The following is a 20,229-nucleotide window of genomic DNA, read 5'->3' as shown; positions in this document are numbered from 1 at the left end:
AGGCAGAGGGAGAGGCAGTCTCCCCGCTGGGAGTCTGATGCAGGTCTTGATCCCAGGACCTCGGGATCATGACCTGAACCAAAGGCAGGGGCTCAACCACTGAGCCACTGAGGCACCCCATAGGAAATCTTTTTAACTGAAGGATAATAAAAATACAACACAGCAAAATTTGTGCACAGAAAAATTAACTCAAAATCAATCATAGTCCTATGTATAAAATCTAAGTGATACAACTTCTAGAAGAAAACATAGGAAAGAAAACTTAAGGACCTTAGAGTAGGTGAATATTTCTTACATAGGATCCAAGAAACATGACCTATAAAAAAGAAAGCTAATATCCTCCAATATAAAAAATATCTGATCTTCAAAAGACAACACTAACAAAAATTAAAAAGAGAAGCTAAAGACTGGGAGAAAATATTTGCGACACATACATCTCATACAGGACTTGTATCTAAACTACAGAATGATAATAAATATAACAATATTATTATTATAACAACAACTTAATTTAAATGGGAAAAAGGTTGGGGCACCTAGGTGGCTCAGTTGGTTGAGCAACTGACTCTTGATTTCAGCTCAGGTCATGAGCTCAAGGTTGTGAGGTTAAGCCTGGTGTCGGGCTCTGCACTGGGCATAGAGCCTGCTTGCAAATCTCTCTCTTCCTCTCTCTGCCCCTTCCCTCCCTGCCTCCAAAAAAAGGGGGGGGGGGCAAAAGTTTAAACAAATACTTCACAAGAGAGAGATATCTGTTAACCACATGAAAGATGTTCAACACAATTAAATCAGAAAAATGCAAACTAAAACCACCATGAAGTAGTACTAGGGACATTAGAATCAGTAAAATTAAAGAATGACAATGCCACAAGTTGCAAGACTAGGAGTAACTGAAACACACATACATTGTTGGTGGCTTGCAAAATGCTACCAAGCACCGGGGAAAACAACTTGGTGGTTTCTTATAAAGATATACATGCATTTACCATATGACCCAGTAATTTCAAACCTAGGTATTTATACAATAAAAATGAAAATATTTACACAAAAACTTATGCATGAATGTTCATAGCAGGTTTATTCATAACAGTCTCAACAAACTGGAAATAGACCAAATGTTCATCAATGGACACATAAATAAATAGTGATATATTAATACAATAGGTTGCAACATAATACACACAATAAATAAATCTCAAAATTTAAGCTGAGAGAAAGAAGGTAGGCACAGAACAGTATATACAATGTAATTCCACTGGTAAAAATTCTAGAAAAGACAATTCTCACATACAGTGACAGAAAGTAGATTAATGGTTTCTTGGAGTCAGAGGTGAGGAAAATTGTCTGGGAATGGATACAGGACATTTTTGGAGTGATGAAAATGTTATACTTCTTGATTTTAGCAGTAATTATATTAGATTGTATATTTACCCAAACACATAAAAAATGTAAAGTTAAATTTAGTGCAACTTATTGTATGTAAATCATGTCTGAATAAAGGTGATAAAAACCCCTACTGGATGCAGTTTGATGGGTTCTTATGAGAAATTCAGACTGTTAAATGAAAATATTAGCCAAAAACAAAGGTTGAAAAAAAATCAGTTATCTAAGATTTAATTTCAAGAAGCTAGAAAAAAACCCCAATGGATTAAATTCAAATAAAGTAGATAGAAACAGTCTTTCATGTGTTTATTTTTTAAAAGATTTTATTTTTTCATGAGAGACAGAGAGAGGCAGAGACACAGGCAGAGGGAGAAGCAGGTTCTCTCTGGGGAGCCCAATGTTGGACTAGGTCCCAGGATCCTGGGATCACGACCTGAGCCAAAGGCAGATGCTTGACCACTGAGCCACCCAGGTGCCCTCTTTCAGGTGTTTAGTGGTCACTTCTAACTCTTTTGTGAAATATTTGTTCAAAATTTTTGCTCATTTAAATTAGGTTGCTGTTATTATAAAAGAGCATGAACCAGTGAAAAGGAAATCAGCTATATAGTAAAGAAGTGCCCTTTTGAAAAGATTAATCAAGTGTTAAATCCTGAAAATGCCTAATCAAGAAAACAGAGGCTACACAAATTATCAATACTGAGACAGAAAAGAGAATATTGCTTTAAATTCTACAGATATTAAAAACACAACAAGCAGATACAAATAATTTAAAGGTAATATTTAGATATTTCAATGAAATGATATGGATAAATGAAAAATACTAAAACTGACAAAAGAGATAGAAAATATCAATAGTTCTAGGTCTATCAAAGTAATTGAATCTATTATTTAAAATTTTCCTACATAGAAAACTCCTAGCTCAGATAGTTTTACTGGTGATTTTCATAGAAAACACTTATGGAAAAATAATACCAATAATGCATAATCTTAGACAAACTCTTCTGAGGGAGAAAAAGGGGAAGTGATTCTCAGTTAATTTTAAAAGACCAGCATTATTCTGATAATAATCCCTGAAAAGGCTACTACAAGAATGGAAACATACAAAACAACATGGACACAGACATAAAATCCTATATAAACATTTAAAAATGGAAGTCAATAATATATTAAAAAGATAATATGCAATGCCTAAATGGAATCTATTCTAGGAGTGGAAGGCTGCCTTAATTTTCAAAAATCAATCCTTCAGATGAGCTTCAGAACATTATGCTACATGAAATAAGCCAGTCACCAAAGAACAAATATTTATATAAGGTACCTAACAAATTCACAAATAAAGAAAATAGAACAGTAGTTCTCAGGGGCTGAGGGGAGAGGGGATGGGAAGTTATTGTTTAATGGGTATTGAGTTTCAGCTTAGAAAGATGAAAAGGGTTTTGGAGATGGATGGTGGTGATGGTTGCACAACAATATCCATGTATTTATAAATTTATTTTTTTATTGGTGTTCAATTTGCCAACGTATAGAATAATACCCAGTGCTCATCCCGTCAAGTGCCCACCTCAGTACCCATCACCCAGTCACCCCCACCCTGCCCACCTCCCCTTCCACCACCCCTAGTTCGTTTCTCAGAGTTAGGAGTCTTTCATGTTTTGTCTCCCTTTCTGAATATCCATGTATTTAATTTCACTGAACTGCACACTTAAAAATGGTTGACAGGATAAATTTTATGTTATGTGTATTTTACCACAATTTTTTAAGTGAAAAAAATCAATTCATATAATTCAACCACATTAACAGAATGAGAAAAGCCATATATATGGTCATCTCAATAGATGCAAAATATGTATTTGGTGAAATTCAACACCTTTTCATTATAACAAATCTCAGCAAAGTAGGATTTGAGGAAAACTTTCTTAATCTGTTAGAGATTACCTACAAACAAAATTACACCTCATATCACACCTAATGGTAAAATATTTAGGGTTTTCTTTTAGATTCTGGGGAAAAGGTAAGGATGTCTACAATCACTACCTCTGGAGGTCTTTGCCAGTGCAAAAATGCGAGGAAAAAATGGTATAAAAATTGGAAAGGATGAAGTAAAGAATTTTACTTTTTTGAAGATGACATTTTGTATACAAAGTCCAATAAAATAAACTATTATAATTAACAAGTGAATTTATCAAGGCCAATGGATAGGTCAGTTTGTATTATAAAGTTTGTTCATTTCTTTGGGTATGATATATATCCATTATATGTTAATATATAATACTATAGTAGAATACATATATTATACCCTAGAAAATATAAAATATGTGTATAATTTAATACAGTTGGCCCCTGAACAATGTGGTTGTTAGGGGTACTGATGTTCCCCAGTAAAAAACCTACACATAACTTTTAACTCCCCAAGAACTTAACTAATAATAGTCTTTTATTGACCAGAAGCTTTGCTGATAAGATAAACTGTCATTTAACACATATTTTATATATTATATGCATTACATACTATATTCTTATAATAAAGCTAGATAGAGAAAATAAAGTGTTAATAAAATCATAAGGAAAAGAAAATACATTTTAGAGAACTGTACGATAATTATTGATACTCTAAGTTTACATAGTCTGTTTACAAGATGAATTATCTGTCAGTACCTACATCATTACTGTCTTATGATACAAAATACTGTGGTGCTATATATATTACTTAACAGTAGATCTCAGCAATGAAAAGATACTGTGAAAAAATGTACATTTATTTACAGGTATTACACATCACTCATTGAAAACAAAAAAAGGAGCAATATGATTGCTTTATGGTAGCCTAGTCTATATACCAATGAATAAATTGTTATAACATTTTTATGGCATACTATATTACAGTCATATTCATAATGCAGTATTGGAAACATTGTTAAATTTTTTGAAAAATTACTTACCTATGATGATAAACTGATAGGCAGTTTCTCCAGCAGGACTTTATCATTTCAGGAGTGATGGCTTCCACAGCTTTTTCCATAACAATAATGGCATCTTCAGTGGTGTAATTGTTCCAGACTTTTTTGATAATCTGTCAGGGCTCTCCCATCGATTTGATCATTCTTTCCATAGAGTACTATGTGAAGTGAGAGTTAAAGGTCCTTATGACCCTGTGATCTAGAGGCTGAATTAGAGATACTGTGTGGGGCAAACAGACCACTTTGACACATTCGGTGTTGAACTCATGAGGTTCTGGGTGGCCAGGGACATTGTCCAGAACTTTAAAAGGCAGTTCCTTACTTGCAAGGTATTTCCTGACTTCAGGGACAAAGCATTGTTGGAACCAATGGAAACAAAGTTTCTAAAAAACAGCGGAGCGGTTGGGGGTGGTGGTGGCTGTGGGGCATAGTTGGCAGTTCTTGTTGTCTAGGCCTTCTTGTATAGCCCAAAAGACTGGCAGCTGTTAAATAGCTTTTCAAGAGTTAGCAGCTTTATTTTTTTACTGGCAGCTGTTAAATAGCTTTTCAAGAGTTAGCAGCTTTATTTTTTTTTTAATTTTTATTTATTTATGATAGTCACACACACACAGAGAGAGGGGCAGAGACACAGGCAGAGGGAGAAGCAGGCTCCATGCACCAGGAGCCCGACGGGGATTCGATCCTGGGTCCGCAGGATCGCGCCCTGGACCAAAGGCCGGCGCCAAACCACTGCGCCACCCAGGGATCCTGAGTTAGCAGCTTTATAGAGAAGGGCAGCCTGAGACCAAAACCCCAACTACATTTGCACAAAATGGTAGCTAGCTTTATCCCTTGATGCCTTACATTTTGGTACTTTCTGCTCTTTCTAATAAACGTCCTTTGTGGCATTTTTTTTTTTCTTCTGGAATGAGGCACTTTTGTCTGCACTAAAACCTTTTTCAGACTGATAGTCTTTCTTCTTAATGATTTCCTTAATGGTGTCTGGGAACTAATTTGCTACCTCACAGTGAGCAGAAGCTGCTTCTGTTGACATTTTAAAAGCCAAACCTCTAAAATTATCAAACCAGACACTGGTGGCATTAAATCCTCCAGCTTTAGATACTTCATCTTCTTTTTCTTTTACAGTTGCCATATAGACTTCACTTTTTCTCAAATCATATTAGTCTATAGGTATGCCTTACTTATAACAGTTCTGCACCTGCATAAAAGCTGCATTTTCAGTATGATAAAACAGTAGTTCATAAAGTGCAAAATTTTCATGCCTGCTCATTTAGTTAGCTGCAGTAATGGCTTCCTATTTTTTTTTTAAACAATGATCTTTATACTGGATTCATTTATCTTGAAATGGCAGGCAACAACTATAGACCTCAATCTATGGTACATATCAAGCAATTCAACTTTTTTTTTTTTTAAGATTTTATTGATTTATTCATGAGAGACACAGAGAGACTGGCAGAGACACAGGCAGAGGGAGAAGCAGGCTCCTTATGGGGAGCCCAATGCAGAACTTGATCCCAAGACCCTGGGATCATGCCCTGAGCCAAAGGCAGATGCTCAACCACTGAACTACCCAAGCGTCCCAACTATAATTTTTCTTATATTATCACAAATCCTCTGCTCCTAGGGAGCACTTCCATCATCATTAGTGGCATTTCATATGGATCCTGTGGTGTTATTTGAGGTTTATAGTATTTCATTAAACATGAAAAATATGTTAACTGTTGATGGATGACTTTTTACTGTAATATACAATTTATCAGAGATGAACTGCTCCTTGATGATCAGTGTCACACAGTGTTTTAAGTGGACACAACACTTGAACTTAAGGCAAAAGCAACATGGCTACAAAATTATTATAGTACAGTATGTACTACAGTTAATTTTCATTTACTGCTGCATCTTTGTTTACATTTGTCTCAAGTGCAAATGGTGTCACGTATGCTCTGCTTGCTTGCATGCATAAGTTTTGACAAATTTTAACTTTTTATAATAGGTTTGTGTATGTCTTACGGTAGTGATAGACTATTATCTACATAAATTTTGTGCATTCATGATATACTTTCCCTAAATTTTCAATATTTCTAGCCTACGTGGTTCAGTTTTTCAAATTGTTGCAAATCTTCAGTAAGTTTTCCAATGTATTTATTGAAAAAAATCCGTGTATAAGTGGATCTGTACAGTTCAAACCTGTGTTGCTCAAGGATCAACTGTATATATTTGAAATATATTTGAAATTCAAATAAATTGAATATGTTGGTAGAAATCAGTAAACTAAATTAATAGCATTTATAACATCAAAACACTAAATACATAGGACTAACTTAACAAAAATGTTAAAAATTTCTACATTCAAAAAATACAAAAATTCCTGATTAAAAGATGTATCTAAATGAAAAGATGTAGCATGCTCATAGGCTGGATGTCTAATATTGTTAAAGTGTTCATTATTCCAAAATTATATATTTGATGTAATGCCCATTAAAATCTCAACTTTTTCAGTATGGAAGAATTGAAAAAAAAAGATTAAAAAATATATGTGAAAATGTCAAGGACCTAAAATTGCAGTGACAATTTTGAACAAGAAAATTAGATGATGCATACCACCAGATGCCAAGACTTACTATAAATCTGTTTACACTAAGAACATTTGGTGTTAAATGGGATAACAGAATAGTTTAGAAATACAGTCCCACATATTATCATCTGACTTATCATAAGAATATCACTGCAACACAAGGGAGAGGGGAGAAAATGGTCTTTTCAATTAATGATGTCAAATACATTATGTATTTGTATGGAAAATATTAATTTAACCTCTACCCCACACCACACATAAAAATTAACTTTACATGGATTATAGACCTAAAAGTGAAAAGTAAAACAGTGGACATACAGAAGAGAATGTAGGAAAATATCTTTATGACTTTGGATTAGGAAAAAAATTTCTTAAACTGAGCACAGAAAACACTAATCATAAAAGTTGACCAGTTGTTCTTCATTAAAATTAAAGGTTTCTATTCATCAAAGGATATCACGAGAGAGTGAAAAGGCAAGCTGGAGATGGAGAGGTGATGTTTACAACACAAGTATCTAAAAAATACCTTGCACCCAGAATACAGAAAGAATACTATAAATGAACAAAGAGTTTCCAATGAAAAAAACATGGACCAAAGTCTCGAAAAGGCACTTCTCAAAAGAGGATATTCAAAAAGCCAATAAGCACCTAAAAGGAGATTCAGTATCATTAGCCACAAAGGAAATTAAAATTAAACCTATAACGAGATATTGCTACACACCAGAATCAGGTTTTTTCGCCTTTCCTCTCCATTGAAATTGCTCTAGTAAAGGTGGTCTCTGTCATCTCCATCCCCTAACCCTGTGGACACTCTTCAGTTATGTCATTTGAACTTGCTGACCATGCTCCTCTTGAAATGCTTGGCTTTAAGGCAGGGAAGAGAGTTTTATATATAGTGAGGGTTAGGAGGTAGAAAGGAGCAGATAATAGAGTAGGCATCAAATCATGTCAACTCTTTAACAGCAGAGTCTCTTACGGGTAGTATTTCATGGTTTAACTCTCAAACTTTCCAATCAGAAACTGGTATATTACATCCAAAGGAGGAAACTCTCTTGGTAATAGTTCATATATTCCACTATTAAAATTCAACCAGAAATGGTCATTTTAAAGCATCAAATTATTAACTTGTAATGGGAGGTAGCTTGTATCTTTTTCCAATATCCCTATCCCAATATTAAATAGATACATATATTCTAACATTATGGGAGGGGTACTGGATTCTCTTTTCTTCAGCCTCCACTGAAACATAGCTCATTGTCTTGTCCTTTTTGGATATCAGGTCCATGGTCTGTTAGGGTTTTCTGGTATCAGGGCTGCAGCCTCTAGGTTCTCATTTCTGTTCTAGGACTCTTAGTATTTCCAGAACTTCAGACTTCATTTATGGACTTGGGTATCTTTGGCTGTCTCCCCTATAATCAATCCATCATGCAACATTCTGTGAGGCTGTACATGGAACTTTTCACCATTGTGACCTTTTTCTCAGTGCCATGTTGAAGGTGGAATTTCTCTTGAGGCTTACAAGGTTCTGGTCTATATCCTGGACACAAGTTCCAGACACCCTTGGATACTCTGAAATTACTTCCTTCTCCAAATGAAACCAAGAGGGTGGGGGGGAATGAGGTGCTGGATAACTTCTTTGGAATCATCAGAACCATCAGAACCAATTCCCATGCTCTTAGATTCCCATGACTGTCCCTACCCTGACAATATATCAGGGTAATTCTTGGTACATAACAGGTATCCAGTAAATTATTTCCACAAGTAAAATAGGCTTTTCCTGTTTATGTAAATATCACATGCTCATTGGAAAAAAACTTTTGAAATACAGAAAAGTGCAGAAGTCAGACAAAAAATACTGGATACTCCACCAACTCTAAAACAATCATTAACTTTTTGAAGACCATCCTTTCATTCATGGTTCTCAAAAGTCTAAACAAATAGTTTTACATAGAGTTTTGTATCATACATGCTGCACTTACATTAAAAAAAATTCCAGTCTTTCCCCCCACTTCTCTCTCTACTCCTCTTTTCCCTCTCTTAAGGTAACCAATAACAACAGCCTGGTATATATTCTTCTGGTATATATACTTGTTTCCATGCTCATCACAGACGCACATATATACATAAGTGGGTGTGATCATCAACAAAAATGAAATCTTGTACACATAAAGTTCTGTAATAAAGCAATTGGTTATCAAAAATTGTTAAGATACCTTGAGATCAATAGTGTAAATATAACTAATTTTAAAAATTACTCTCATGCTGTTCCAGAGTGGCTATATCACAACTTATTCAACCATTATCCCATTATTTGGCATTCACTTTATTTCCACTTGATTTTCAACTTTGCCTCTGTAAATGACACTTCAACAAAACTCCTTATTGTGTGTATTTTTGTGTACTGATGATGTTATTTCTGTGGGGGCAGATTCCCAAAGTGAGACTGCTAGGCCAAAGTATTTTAATTTTAAAGTTAAAAAATTTTAAATATATACTACTGAATTGCTGGTGGAAATACAAGTTGATATAAATAACCTTTTTATGAGTTTTTTAAAAAAATAAGAGTTGATATAACCTTTTTATAAGAGGTTTTCCCCAAATCCACTAGCAAAAGATCACTTCATTTCTGCCAACTCCATGAAGTGGAAGTTACATCTTATTGGTTGTTTTAATTTGCATTTCCCTTAGTACTACTTAGGTTCATAACATTTTCAGAGATGAATGGCCATTTACTCTTCTATGATTAGCCATCTAGTCCAGACAGATTAGACTTTAATATAAAAAATAACCAAAATCTTAGAAACAAATTTAGGAGATTATTGTATAGCCTAGGGATTAAGGAGAGCCTTTTAACTAAAAGAGCAAATTAACAATCTAAAAAGGAAAATATATAAATATCTCATTATGAAAAATTAAAATGTTAATTTTCTTTTACTATAGAAAAAAGCATAAAGACAATCACTAGATTAAAAAATTGGCAACACACATGACAAAGGATTAATATTTCAAATATATAAAAAGCACCTCCAGATTTATAAGAAAGACAAACCAATAGAAAACAGGCAAAAAATATATAGGTAATTCTTTGAAGATAACTTTTTAAGTGAATAAAGTACGAAATCTGGATGAAGACTTTCATTTGTCTATTATTTTTCTCTATCGTGAATTTTATTAGAACTAACATTTATATGACTGTATGCTTTACCACATTCTTATATTTCTAAAGTATCTTTTCCAAAAAAATTTGAGAGTATGAGAGTACGAGCAGGGGGAGGGGCAGAGGGAGAAGCTGACTCCATGCTGAGCAGGGAGCCTGCTCTGGGGCTCAATCCCAGGACCCCGGGATCATGACCTGAGCCAAAGGCAGATGCTTAACTGACTGAGCTATCCAGGTGCTCCCTCTCAAGTATCTCTTAAGTGTGTATTTTCTGGTGAATTACACATGAAGGTTTTCCCACATTCATAAAAGACACAGTTTATGATTCCTCCTGTGGAGTTAGCATCTGGATGAATGATTTATTAATCTTTATATTAGCTGAGTTTCTCTTTGATGTATTCTTTGATGTACTGTAAGGCTTGAGCTACTCCTAAAGGCTTTTCCACATTCATTACATTTATAGGGTTTTTCTCCAGTATGCATCCTCAGATGTACAGTAAAGTCTGAGTTGGTTCTGAAGGCTTTTCCACATTCTTCACATTTATAGGGCCTTTCCCCAGTATGAATTCTCTGATGTAGAGTTAGCTGCGATAGAGTGATACAACCTTTGCCACATTCCTTACATGTATAGGGTTTTTCTCCAGTATGTGTTCTCCAATGCACTGTAAGGTATGAACCCCTCCTAAAGGCTTTTCCACAGACATCACATTTATAGGGTTTCTCTCCACTATGAATCTTCTGATGTTCTGTGACATGTACCATCTGGCTAAATGCTTTCCCACAGTCATTACATTTAAATGGTTTTTCTCCAGTATGTGTTCTCTGATGGGTATTAAAGCCTGAGTTACTTGTGAAAACCTTCCCACACTCATTACATTTATAAGGTTTTTCTCCAGTATGCCTTCTTTGATGTACAGTAAGTTGTGATGTATTAGTGAAAGCTCTCTCACATTCATTACACTTATACGGTTTTTCTCCAGTATGGGTCCTTTGATGTACAATAAGGTATGACTTAGTCCTGAAAGATTTTTCACAATCATAGCATTTATAAGGTTTCACTCCAGTATGAATTTTCTGATGCTCTTTGAGATTTACCATTTTGGTAAATGCCCTCTCACAGTCAGTACATTTATATGGTTTCTCTCCAGTATGAATCCTCTGATGTACAGTTAAGTGTGACTTTATTCTGAAAGATTCCCCACATTCATTACATAGGTAAGGTTTCTCTTCAGTATGAATTCGCTGATGTATAATTAGGGATGAAGAACGCATGAAGGCCTTTCCACATTCATTACATTTATAAGGTTTCTCCCCTGTATGCATTCTGTGGTGTACAGTAAGGCATGAATAATTAATGAATGCTTTCCCACATTCATTACACTTATAGGGTTTTTCCCCTGTATGAATTCTTTGATGTTCTGTGAAATTTGCTATACGATTGAATGCTTTCCCACATTCATTACATTCATAGGGTTTTTCTCCAGTATGAGTTCTTATATGTACAATAAGGCTTGAATTACTTCTATAGGCTTTCCCACATTCATTACACCTAAAGGGTTTCTCTCCAGTATGAATTCTCTGATGGACATTAAAAATTGTGGTATTCTTGAAAGATTTCCCACACTCATTGCATTTATATGGTTTCTCTTCAGTATGGGTCTTCTGATGTACACTAAGATATGACTTATTCCTGAAGGCTTTCCCACAATCATTACATTTGTAGGGTTTCTCTCCATTGTGAGTTTCCTGATGTCTTGCAAGTTTTGACTTATCACTGAAGGCTTTCCCACATTCACTACATTTATAGGGTTTCTCTCCGGTTTGAATTCTCTGGTGTTGATTAAGGCGAGCACACTGGCTAAAAGATTTTCCACAGACATTGCATTGATAAGGTTTCTCCTTAGTATGAATTCTCTGATGCACCATAAGTGATGAAGAAGCAATAAAAGCTTTTCCACATTCATTACATTTATAGGGTTTTTCTCCAGTGTGAATTTTTTTATGTTGACTAAGATATGAAGGCTGGCTGAACATCTTCCCACATTCATTACATTCATAAGGTTTTTCCTTAGTGTGAGTTCTCTGATGTTGAATGAGTAATGATCTATAACGAAAGGACTTTTCACAAGTGCTACATTTATAGGGTTTTTCTCTATTATTGTATTTTTTCCCTAAAGTAAGTTCTGAAGTAGGCCTTACGGCTTTGCTGCTCTCTGTATCCTTGCAAATTTTCTTCCCCAGATGGGGATCTGTAATCAAATCTAAATTCTCAGTGAAATCGTCATGTGTTTGGCATTTGCTGTGGAGTTCTTCTGTGATAACTCCTGCTTCAGGAAAAAGAATAGATTCAAATCTAAAGCCTCTTTGACCAGAGGGAATTTTCTTGTGAGTAACTATTCTTTGATTCAAATGATTTTCCTGACTATTTTGCAATCTCAATATCCTTTCATTCCATTTCCATAATCCTCCTATTCTGGAGTTCCACAGACCATTCTCTGTGAGCTTATCTATTATAGTCTCTTGTGATACATTTTCAGAAATATCCTCTGTTGATACAGCATTCTTGGTTGCAGGTATGGTCTCCAATTCTGGTGGGGAAAGAGATAAATCAAATCAAATGATTTCTATTTCCTAAGTTAGGAAGATCTCAGTAAACAGGATAGTAAAAGGGAAACCTCAGCTGATAATGAATATAAAGTTTTAACTGCTTGCAAACTTGGCCTTATTTTCTAAGAAGAAAGTGGTAGGGTTGAGGGAGGCTGATTGAACCAAGAATCAAAGTAGTAAATTCAGAGAAAAAAAAATCATTTATAGTAACCCTCCTAGAACCCAAGTATCTCAAATACTTTTCTCATCCCCTTTACAGTTAATATTTTTTTCCAGACCACTCTTCATAAGTTGTGACTCCTTCCTTGCTTCTCATTTACTCTACAAACCAGGCATTTGTTCCCAACCATACTTTCTATTTGTTCTCATTCTTTGCTAGATTTTTGTATGAGGGCTTTCTCAAATTTCCCTGTCAGATCAGCTTACTGAAGTCTTTGTATATACTTTTATTTTAAAAAGATTTTATTTACTTATTCATGAGAGACAGAGAGAGAGAGACAGAGAGAGGCACAGGTAGAGGGAGAAGCAGGCTCCATGCAGGAAGCCTGACGTGGAACTTGATCCCGGGTCTCCAGGATCAGGCCCGAGGCTGAAGGTGGCGCTTAACCACTGAGCCACCCTGGCTGCCCTGTACTTTTTAATCAAACGTTTATGGAAAAAAATTTTGATTTTTCAGAAAGTACGTTGAACAGCATATTAGTCAAAATTAGTATTTAGTTACTAATATTTCAAATAGTGATTATCAATGATAGTTTTGCAACCTTTTTATGTTTTTTTCTGTACATTTTTTTATTGGAGTTCGATTTACCAACACACAGTATAACACCCAGTGCTCATCCTGTCCAGTGCCCCTCTTGGTACCCGTCACCCAGTCCCCCCGTCCACCTCCCTTTCCACTAATCCCTGTTCGTTTCCCAGAGTTAGGAGTCTCTCATTGACTTACTTCACTCAGCATAATACCCTCCAGTTCTATCCACGCTGAAACACACGGTGGGTATTCGTCATTTACAACCTTTTTATGTCTTAACATTCCTGAAGGTCATGATCTCACAAGATTGAACCCTTTGTTGAACTCCATGCTGAGTATGGACTCTGCTTAAATTTCTCTCTTCCTCTCCCCTCCCTCCTGCACTCTCTTTCTCTCTCTGTCAAATAAATCATTTTAAAAGAGAGAGAGAAAAAAGAAAAGAAAAAACTCAAGAGAAAAAAAAAAACATAATAGAAACAGACCTAAAAGGTATCCAGATAGTTGAGGTCTTAGACATAAGCTTAAAATAATCATGATTAGTACTCAAGAAAATAAGACCAATAATTTCACCAAATAATTGAAAAGTGTAAAATAACTAAATGGTAATTCTAAACTGGAAAGTAAGAACTCAAAAACTAAAAGCACAGTAGGTATGACACGGGAGTGTCAACAGAATGGAAAATAGGTCAGTAGAAAATATGCATATGAAGTACACAATAATGAAAAACTTGAAAAATTATTTAAAAATATTAAAGACATATAGGATAGCATGAAAAGGTCTATCACAGATGTAAAAGTCCCAGAAGTCTAGAAAGAGAAGTGAGACAGAATGAGATGAAATCAAATTCAAAGACATAACACCAAGCATTTTCCAAAACAGATAAAAAATACCAAGCCACATATGTAGGAGCCAAATGAATTCCAAGTAGGAGAAATACAAAGTAAATATAGAAGAAACTAAAAGATTTCCATCAAGGAGCAACAATCAGATCACAGGTTGCAAACTACAGCCAAATCTGTTCTACTACATGTTTTTGTATTACCAGTGAGAATAAGAATATACATTTTTAAATGGTTGAAAAATATACTAAAAGGCTAATACGTTGTGACATACTAAAATTATATGGACTTCAAATTTTATTGTCCATAAAGGTTTTAGTGGAATATAATCACATTCTTTGGGGACGCCTGGGTGGCTTGGTGGTTAAGTGTCTGCCTTTGGCCCAGGGAGTGATCTTGGAGTCTTAGGATCGAGTCCCACATCAGGCTCCCTGCATGGAGCCTGCTTCTCCCTCTGCCTATGTCTCTGCCTTTCTCTCTGTCTCTCATGAATAAGTAAATAAAATCTTAAAAAAAACCACATTCGTTGGCTAGTATTTTGTCTTTGGATGCTTTTGTGCTTATAATTGCTAGATGGAATAGTTGTGACAGACCTACCATGTTTCCACAAAGCCAAAAATATCTACTTATCTTACCTTTTACAGAAAAGATTTTCTGACTCCTGAATTAAACAGATGGTTGACTTGTCAACAGATTTGATGTAAGACAAAAAACAAAGGAATGATACTTTTGAAATACTGAAAGAATATAACACAAACCTAGAAGTCAAACTTGCCAAAATATTATTCAAAAATGAAGATTAAAAATATTTTTAGATGAAAAGAAAAATGGAGAGAATATGATACTGGCAGATGCAAATAATGTTAAATATTAGAGGGTATTCTTTAAGCAGAAGAAAAATAATCCTAAGGAGAAGCTTAGAAAATAAGAAAAAAATGAAGAGAAAGTTTGGGCAAAAAAATCTAAATGAATGTTGACTGCATAGAACATAGTCTAAGAGATATGACATACAGATAGGATTAAAATACGTAATTCAACAGATAGGATTAAAATACATAATTTCAACAACATATAAATTAGGTTCAATAAGTTGTTCTAAGATCCTAGTGTTGTTTGGGAAAAGAGAAAATCTAAGACTGCTGTATCAATGATGAATGCTTTATTTATTTTTTTTTTTAATTTTTATTTATTTATGATAGTCACAGAGAGAGAGAGAGGGGCAGAGACACAGGTAGAGGGAGAAGCAGGGTCCATGCACTGGGAGCCCAACGTGGGATTCGATCCCGGGTCTCCAGGATCGCGCCCTGGGCCAAAGGCAGGCGCCAAACCGCTGCGCCACCCAGGGATCCCTGATGAATGCTTTAATCGCAAAGTTAACCACTATGCAAATAATTTTAGAAATTTATGATTACCAAGTGATTAGAGGGGGACACAAAAAAATAAAAGATAATAAAACTAAATGCATGAATGGGGAAGAAGAAAACATGGAACAGGCAAGACACTTTCAAAGTTAGATGACAGATTTAAACATTATGTTACTATATTATGTAAATATGCACTAAATACTCTGAAAGATATGGACTGTCTCTCAGGTTATTTAGAAGTAATTTTGTACCATCTGGGTTACGAACAAAATCTGTTTAAAACAAAAATCTAACAACTGTTTAAAGCAAAAATCTAATAATAATATGCTACTTATAAGAGAAAAAAGATACAAGGATATATAAAAGATGACAGTGAACAGAACTAAAATGAGGTGCCATATAAACAATAACTTAAAGGTGCTACAGTGTTACTAGTACAAGGCAGAATAGACTTTAGGGCAAAAGCCATGGGACGCCTGGGTGGCTTAGCGGCTGAGCGTCTGCCTTTGGCCCAGGGCATGATCGTGGAGTCCTGGGGTCTAGCCCCACATCAAACTACCTGCATGGAGCCTGCTTCTCTCTCTGCCTATGTCTCTGCCTCTCTCTCTCTGTATCTTATAAATAAATAAATAAAATCTTAAAAAAAAATAAGGCAAAAACCATTATGGAGATGAAGAAGACACTTCAGAGGAATAAAAGGTACAATTCAACAGAAAGATATAACTTTGTATTTACCTAATAACACAGCCTCAAAATACATAAAGCAAAAATGAAAGTAACGAAAACAAGGAACAGACCAATCTACAGTCTTACTGCAAAACATTAAAAAATATTTTTCAATAACTGACAGAATAAGCTGACAATAAGTATATATTTTAACAACCTAAAGAGCTTGATACATCTAGGGTGCCTGGGTGGCTCAATCAGCTAAGCCTCTGACTCTTGATCTTGGCTCAAGTCATGATCTTGGGGTCGTGATACTGAGCCCTGCATAGGGCTCCATGCCAGGTGCAGTCTGCTTGCAATTCTTTCCTTCTTCCTCCATTCCTCCCCGTGCTTGCATGGTCTCTCTCAAATAAATAAATAAAGAAAACCTTAAAACAAAAACTTGATATATGTAAAACTGCACTCTATAATATTTATAGGATACACAAGTGCACACAAAATGTCTTCAAAAATTGTCCATGTGGTGAAGCAAAGTTTAAATTTATAAAGACTGAAATCATACACAGCATCTCTGACCACAGGAAAAATTAAGATGGCAAGATTACTAGAAAATCCCCAGATGGTACAGAATTAAGAAAAATACTTCTAAATAACATGAGGGACAAAGACATCATGATGGAAATTATCAAATGCTTTGAACTCAATAATTTTGAAGTTGTTACATAAAAAAAAGTGAGATACAGGTTTATTTTTTGCTTATTGTTGTTATTTATTTATTTATTTTTGGTCATTTATGGGGTGTGATGTGGTCTAGATTGCTTTGAATGAGTTATAAAAAAAGAATGGCTGAAAATCAAGTGATATAACTTCCTGATATCCAACTCAGGAAGTTAAAAAAGATCAGCAAATTAAATGGTAAAAAAGGTTAAAAAGAAAATAAAGAGAAGAAAGTAATGATATAGAAATCAAAGGTAAAAAAAGGTCATTTATTTTACTTTTTAAGATTTTATTTATTTATTTATTTATTCATTCATTCATTCATTCATTCATGAAAGACAGAGAGAGAGAGAGAGAGAGAGAGAGAGAGAGAGAGGCAGAGACATAGGCAGAGGGAAAAGCAAGCTCCATGCAGGGAGCCCGATGTGGGACTCTATCCTGGGACTCCAAGACCGCGCCCTGCGCCAAAGGCAGGTGCTAAACCGCTGAGCCACCCAGGTCCCCAAAAAAGATTCTTTAAAAGCTAAATAAGATTGACAAGCCCTAGGCAAGACTGATTAAAAAGAGAGAAAAAAAATCAACGGAGGAATGAAAACAGAGACATCACTTCAGATCCATACAGACACTTAAAAGAGAGGATAGGTAGTATGCCATTAATTTAAATTTTAGATAAAATGGATCAATTGCCAGATAAACATAATTTACTAAACTGAAACGACAAAAAATATTAATAGTCTTATAACAACAGAAAGAACAGAAGCTATAAACAAGTTCCAAAATAAAAGCATAAGGCCAACATGGCTTCTACAGTGAAATCTATGTATCTTAAAATATGTATCTTTCCCTCTCTCACAACTCTTTCTTCTCCTCAATATAAACTGATGGCTTTGCTTCATATTTTACTTTCAATTCAGAAGCTATTATAATAGAATGCCTTGATCTTCCCACCATTGACCTATTATCTGCACCCGCGTTCTCCACCTTTCCTAGGGTTATAGCGAAGTGGCCTCTCTCCTTATCAATGGTGAATCTTTCCTTTTCCTTTCTTGAGTTTATTCCGTTTAACCTTCTTACACACTTTAGTTTTAGCTCTTCAGTGATCCCATCAATATGCCATAAAAACTCCCATTTCAAATATAAAACAAAAGAGTTTTGTTCTTCATTGCATACTTTCCTGTAGCTACTGCCCCATTTGTCTTTCCCTCTTCATGGGGGTGGGGAGCCTTCTCTAAAGAGTCCTCTAAAACTGTCTCCAATGCCTACTTTTCATTCACTCTCTTAAAAATATATAATATTTTCAACATTCAATGTTAATGAAAAGGACTGAAGATGATACAAATGAATTTAAACATACTTCATGTTCATGGACTGGAAGAACCAATATTGTTAAAATGTTCATACTGCCCAATCTACAGATTCAATGTAATTCCTATCAAAATACCAACAACATATTTCATAGAATTAGAACAAATAGTCCTAAAATTTGTATGGAACCACAGAAGACCCCAAATAGCCAAAGCAATCTTAAAGAAGAACAGGGATGCCTGGGTTGCTCAGTCAGTTAAGTGTCTGACTCTTGATTTCAACTGTCATGATCTCCATCCTCTTTCTTAAAAAAAAAAAAAAAAAAAAGGCAAGAGAACAAAGCTGGGAGTTTCACAACTCAGATTTCATGATATATTACAATGTGGCAATAATCAAAACAGTATGGCACTGGCTCAAAAATAGACATAGATCGGGCAACCTGGGTGGCTCAGCGGTTTAGCGCCACCTTCGACCCGGGGCATGACCCTGGGGACCCAGGATCGGGTTCCGCATCGGGCTCCCTCCATGCAGCCTGCTTCTCCCTCTGCCTGTGTCTCTGCCTCTCTCTCTCTCTCTGTGTCTCTCATGAATAAATAAATAAAATATTTTAAAAAATGGGTAGAAGACATGAAAAGACATTCTTCTGAAGACATACAGAATGGCCAACAGAGACAGGGTAAGATGGTAAACATTACTACTTATCAGGGAAATGCAAATTAAAACCACAATGAGGTATCACCTCACACCTGTCAGAAAGGCTGAAATAAAAATACAAAAAATTAAAAATGTTGGTGAGTATGTGAAGTAAAAGGAACCCTCGTGCACTGTTGGTGGGAACGTAAATTGGTGCAGCCATTGAGGAAAACTATAGAGACTCCTCAAAAAATTAAAAACAATTATCATATGATCCAGTAATTCCATTTCTGGGTATTTACCCAAATAAAACAAAAACACTAATTTGAAAAGATACATGTACCCCTATGTTTATTGCAGCATAATTTACAATAGCTGAGATATAGAAGCCACCTAAGTGTCCAGTGACAGGTGAATGGATAAAGAGGTGGTATGTATATACAGGAGAATATTACTTGGCCACAATCAAGAATGAAATCTTGCCATTTGCAACAACATGGATGGCACTGGAGGGTCTTATGCTAAGTGAAATAAGTCTGTCTGAATGTAATATAGGAAACAAAGCAAATGAACAAAGAAAAAAAGATTAAAAAACCCCTGGACTCTTAAATAGAACAAACTGGTGGTAATCAGTGAGGAGGTAGGTGAAGGATGGGTGAAATAGGTGAGGGGGATTAAGAGTACACTTATCTTTTTTTTTTTTAAAGATTTATGCATGTTTGAATGAAAGACTAATTATGAGGATCATGTCCTCAAGAAAGCAAAGTAGGATGGAATGGGAATTAAAAGTAGAGAATAGAGAGAGGAGAAGCAACAGGAGAAGGAAAACAGATGAGAGAGCAAGGGAGGGAGTGAATTTTTCTGAGATAGTTTTGAACAAGGATACTCCTCAAAATATTTCAGATGTTTTGCTCCATCCATAACCTATGAACTTGAAATAAATCCAGTCCTCTTGGTTCTTATTAACTCACCTGGATAAGGGGTTCTTGCAAGTTCTCTTACTACCACCCATGGTCCTTTTCCATCCTCCAAATGAGATATCATGTCTGGTTTGGAAACTGCAAGGCCTGTGCAGATAAAAATCAGTAAGACTTGACTGTGTCTGAGTAAGAACTATTGCCAAATTCAGTCTCAGCTTTTAATCTTCTGTGCAGAGTGGCTATTTTTGGGAAGCTCTAGAGATGCATTGTCTAATACAGTTGTCAACAGCCCAATGAGGCTATTTAAATTAGTTAAAACTTTATAAAACTTAAAATTCAGTTCTTCAGTTGGACTAGCCA

The 20,229-nt window shown here is 35.3% G+C and overlaps 1 protein-coding gene across 4 annotated transcripts in view; it reads right to left on the bottom strand.

Annotated features, from left to right (window-relative positions):
- Window positions 1-5,735: 5,735 nt before the first annotated feature.
- ZNF624 (zinc finger protein 624) overlaps window positions 5,736-20,229 on the bottom strand; it is a 41,077-nt gene continuing 26,583 nt past the window's right edge. For 3 of the 4 annotated variants that reach the window (XM_026005549.2, XM_072730413.1, XM_072730412.1), the window contains 2 exons: window positions 19,921-20,016; window positions 5,736-12,657 (listed from right to left, as the gene is read on the bottom strand). In XM_026005549.2, coding sequence (XP_025861334.2) covers window positions 10,439-12,657; window positions 19,921-20,016 — 2,315 coding nt within the window. In that variant the 3' untranslated portion in view covers window positions 5,736-10,438. The remainder of the gene's footprint in view (window positions 12,658-19,920; window positions 20,017-20,229) is intronic. The other variant, XM_072730414.1, reaches the window with a different exon arrangement.

Source organism: Vulpes vulpes, chromosome 12 (assembly GCF_048418805.1).
Source record: "Vulpes vulpes isolate BD-2025 chromosome 12, VulVul3, whole genome shotgun sequence".
Taxonomy (NCBI): domain Eukaryota; kingdom Metazoa; phylum Chordata; class Mammalia; order Carnivora; family Canidae; genus Vulpes; species Vulpes vulpes.
The sequence above is the reverse complement of the archived record's forward strand: the minus strand, read 5'-3'. Positions and strand labels throughout refer to the sequence as shown.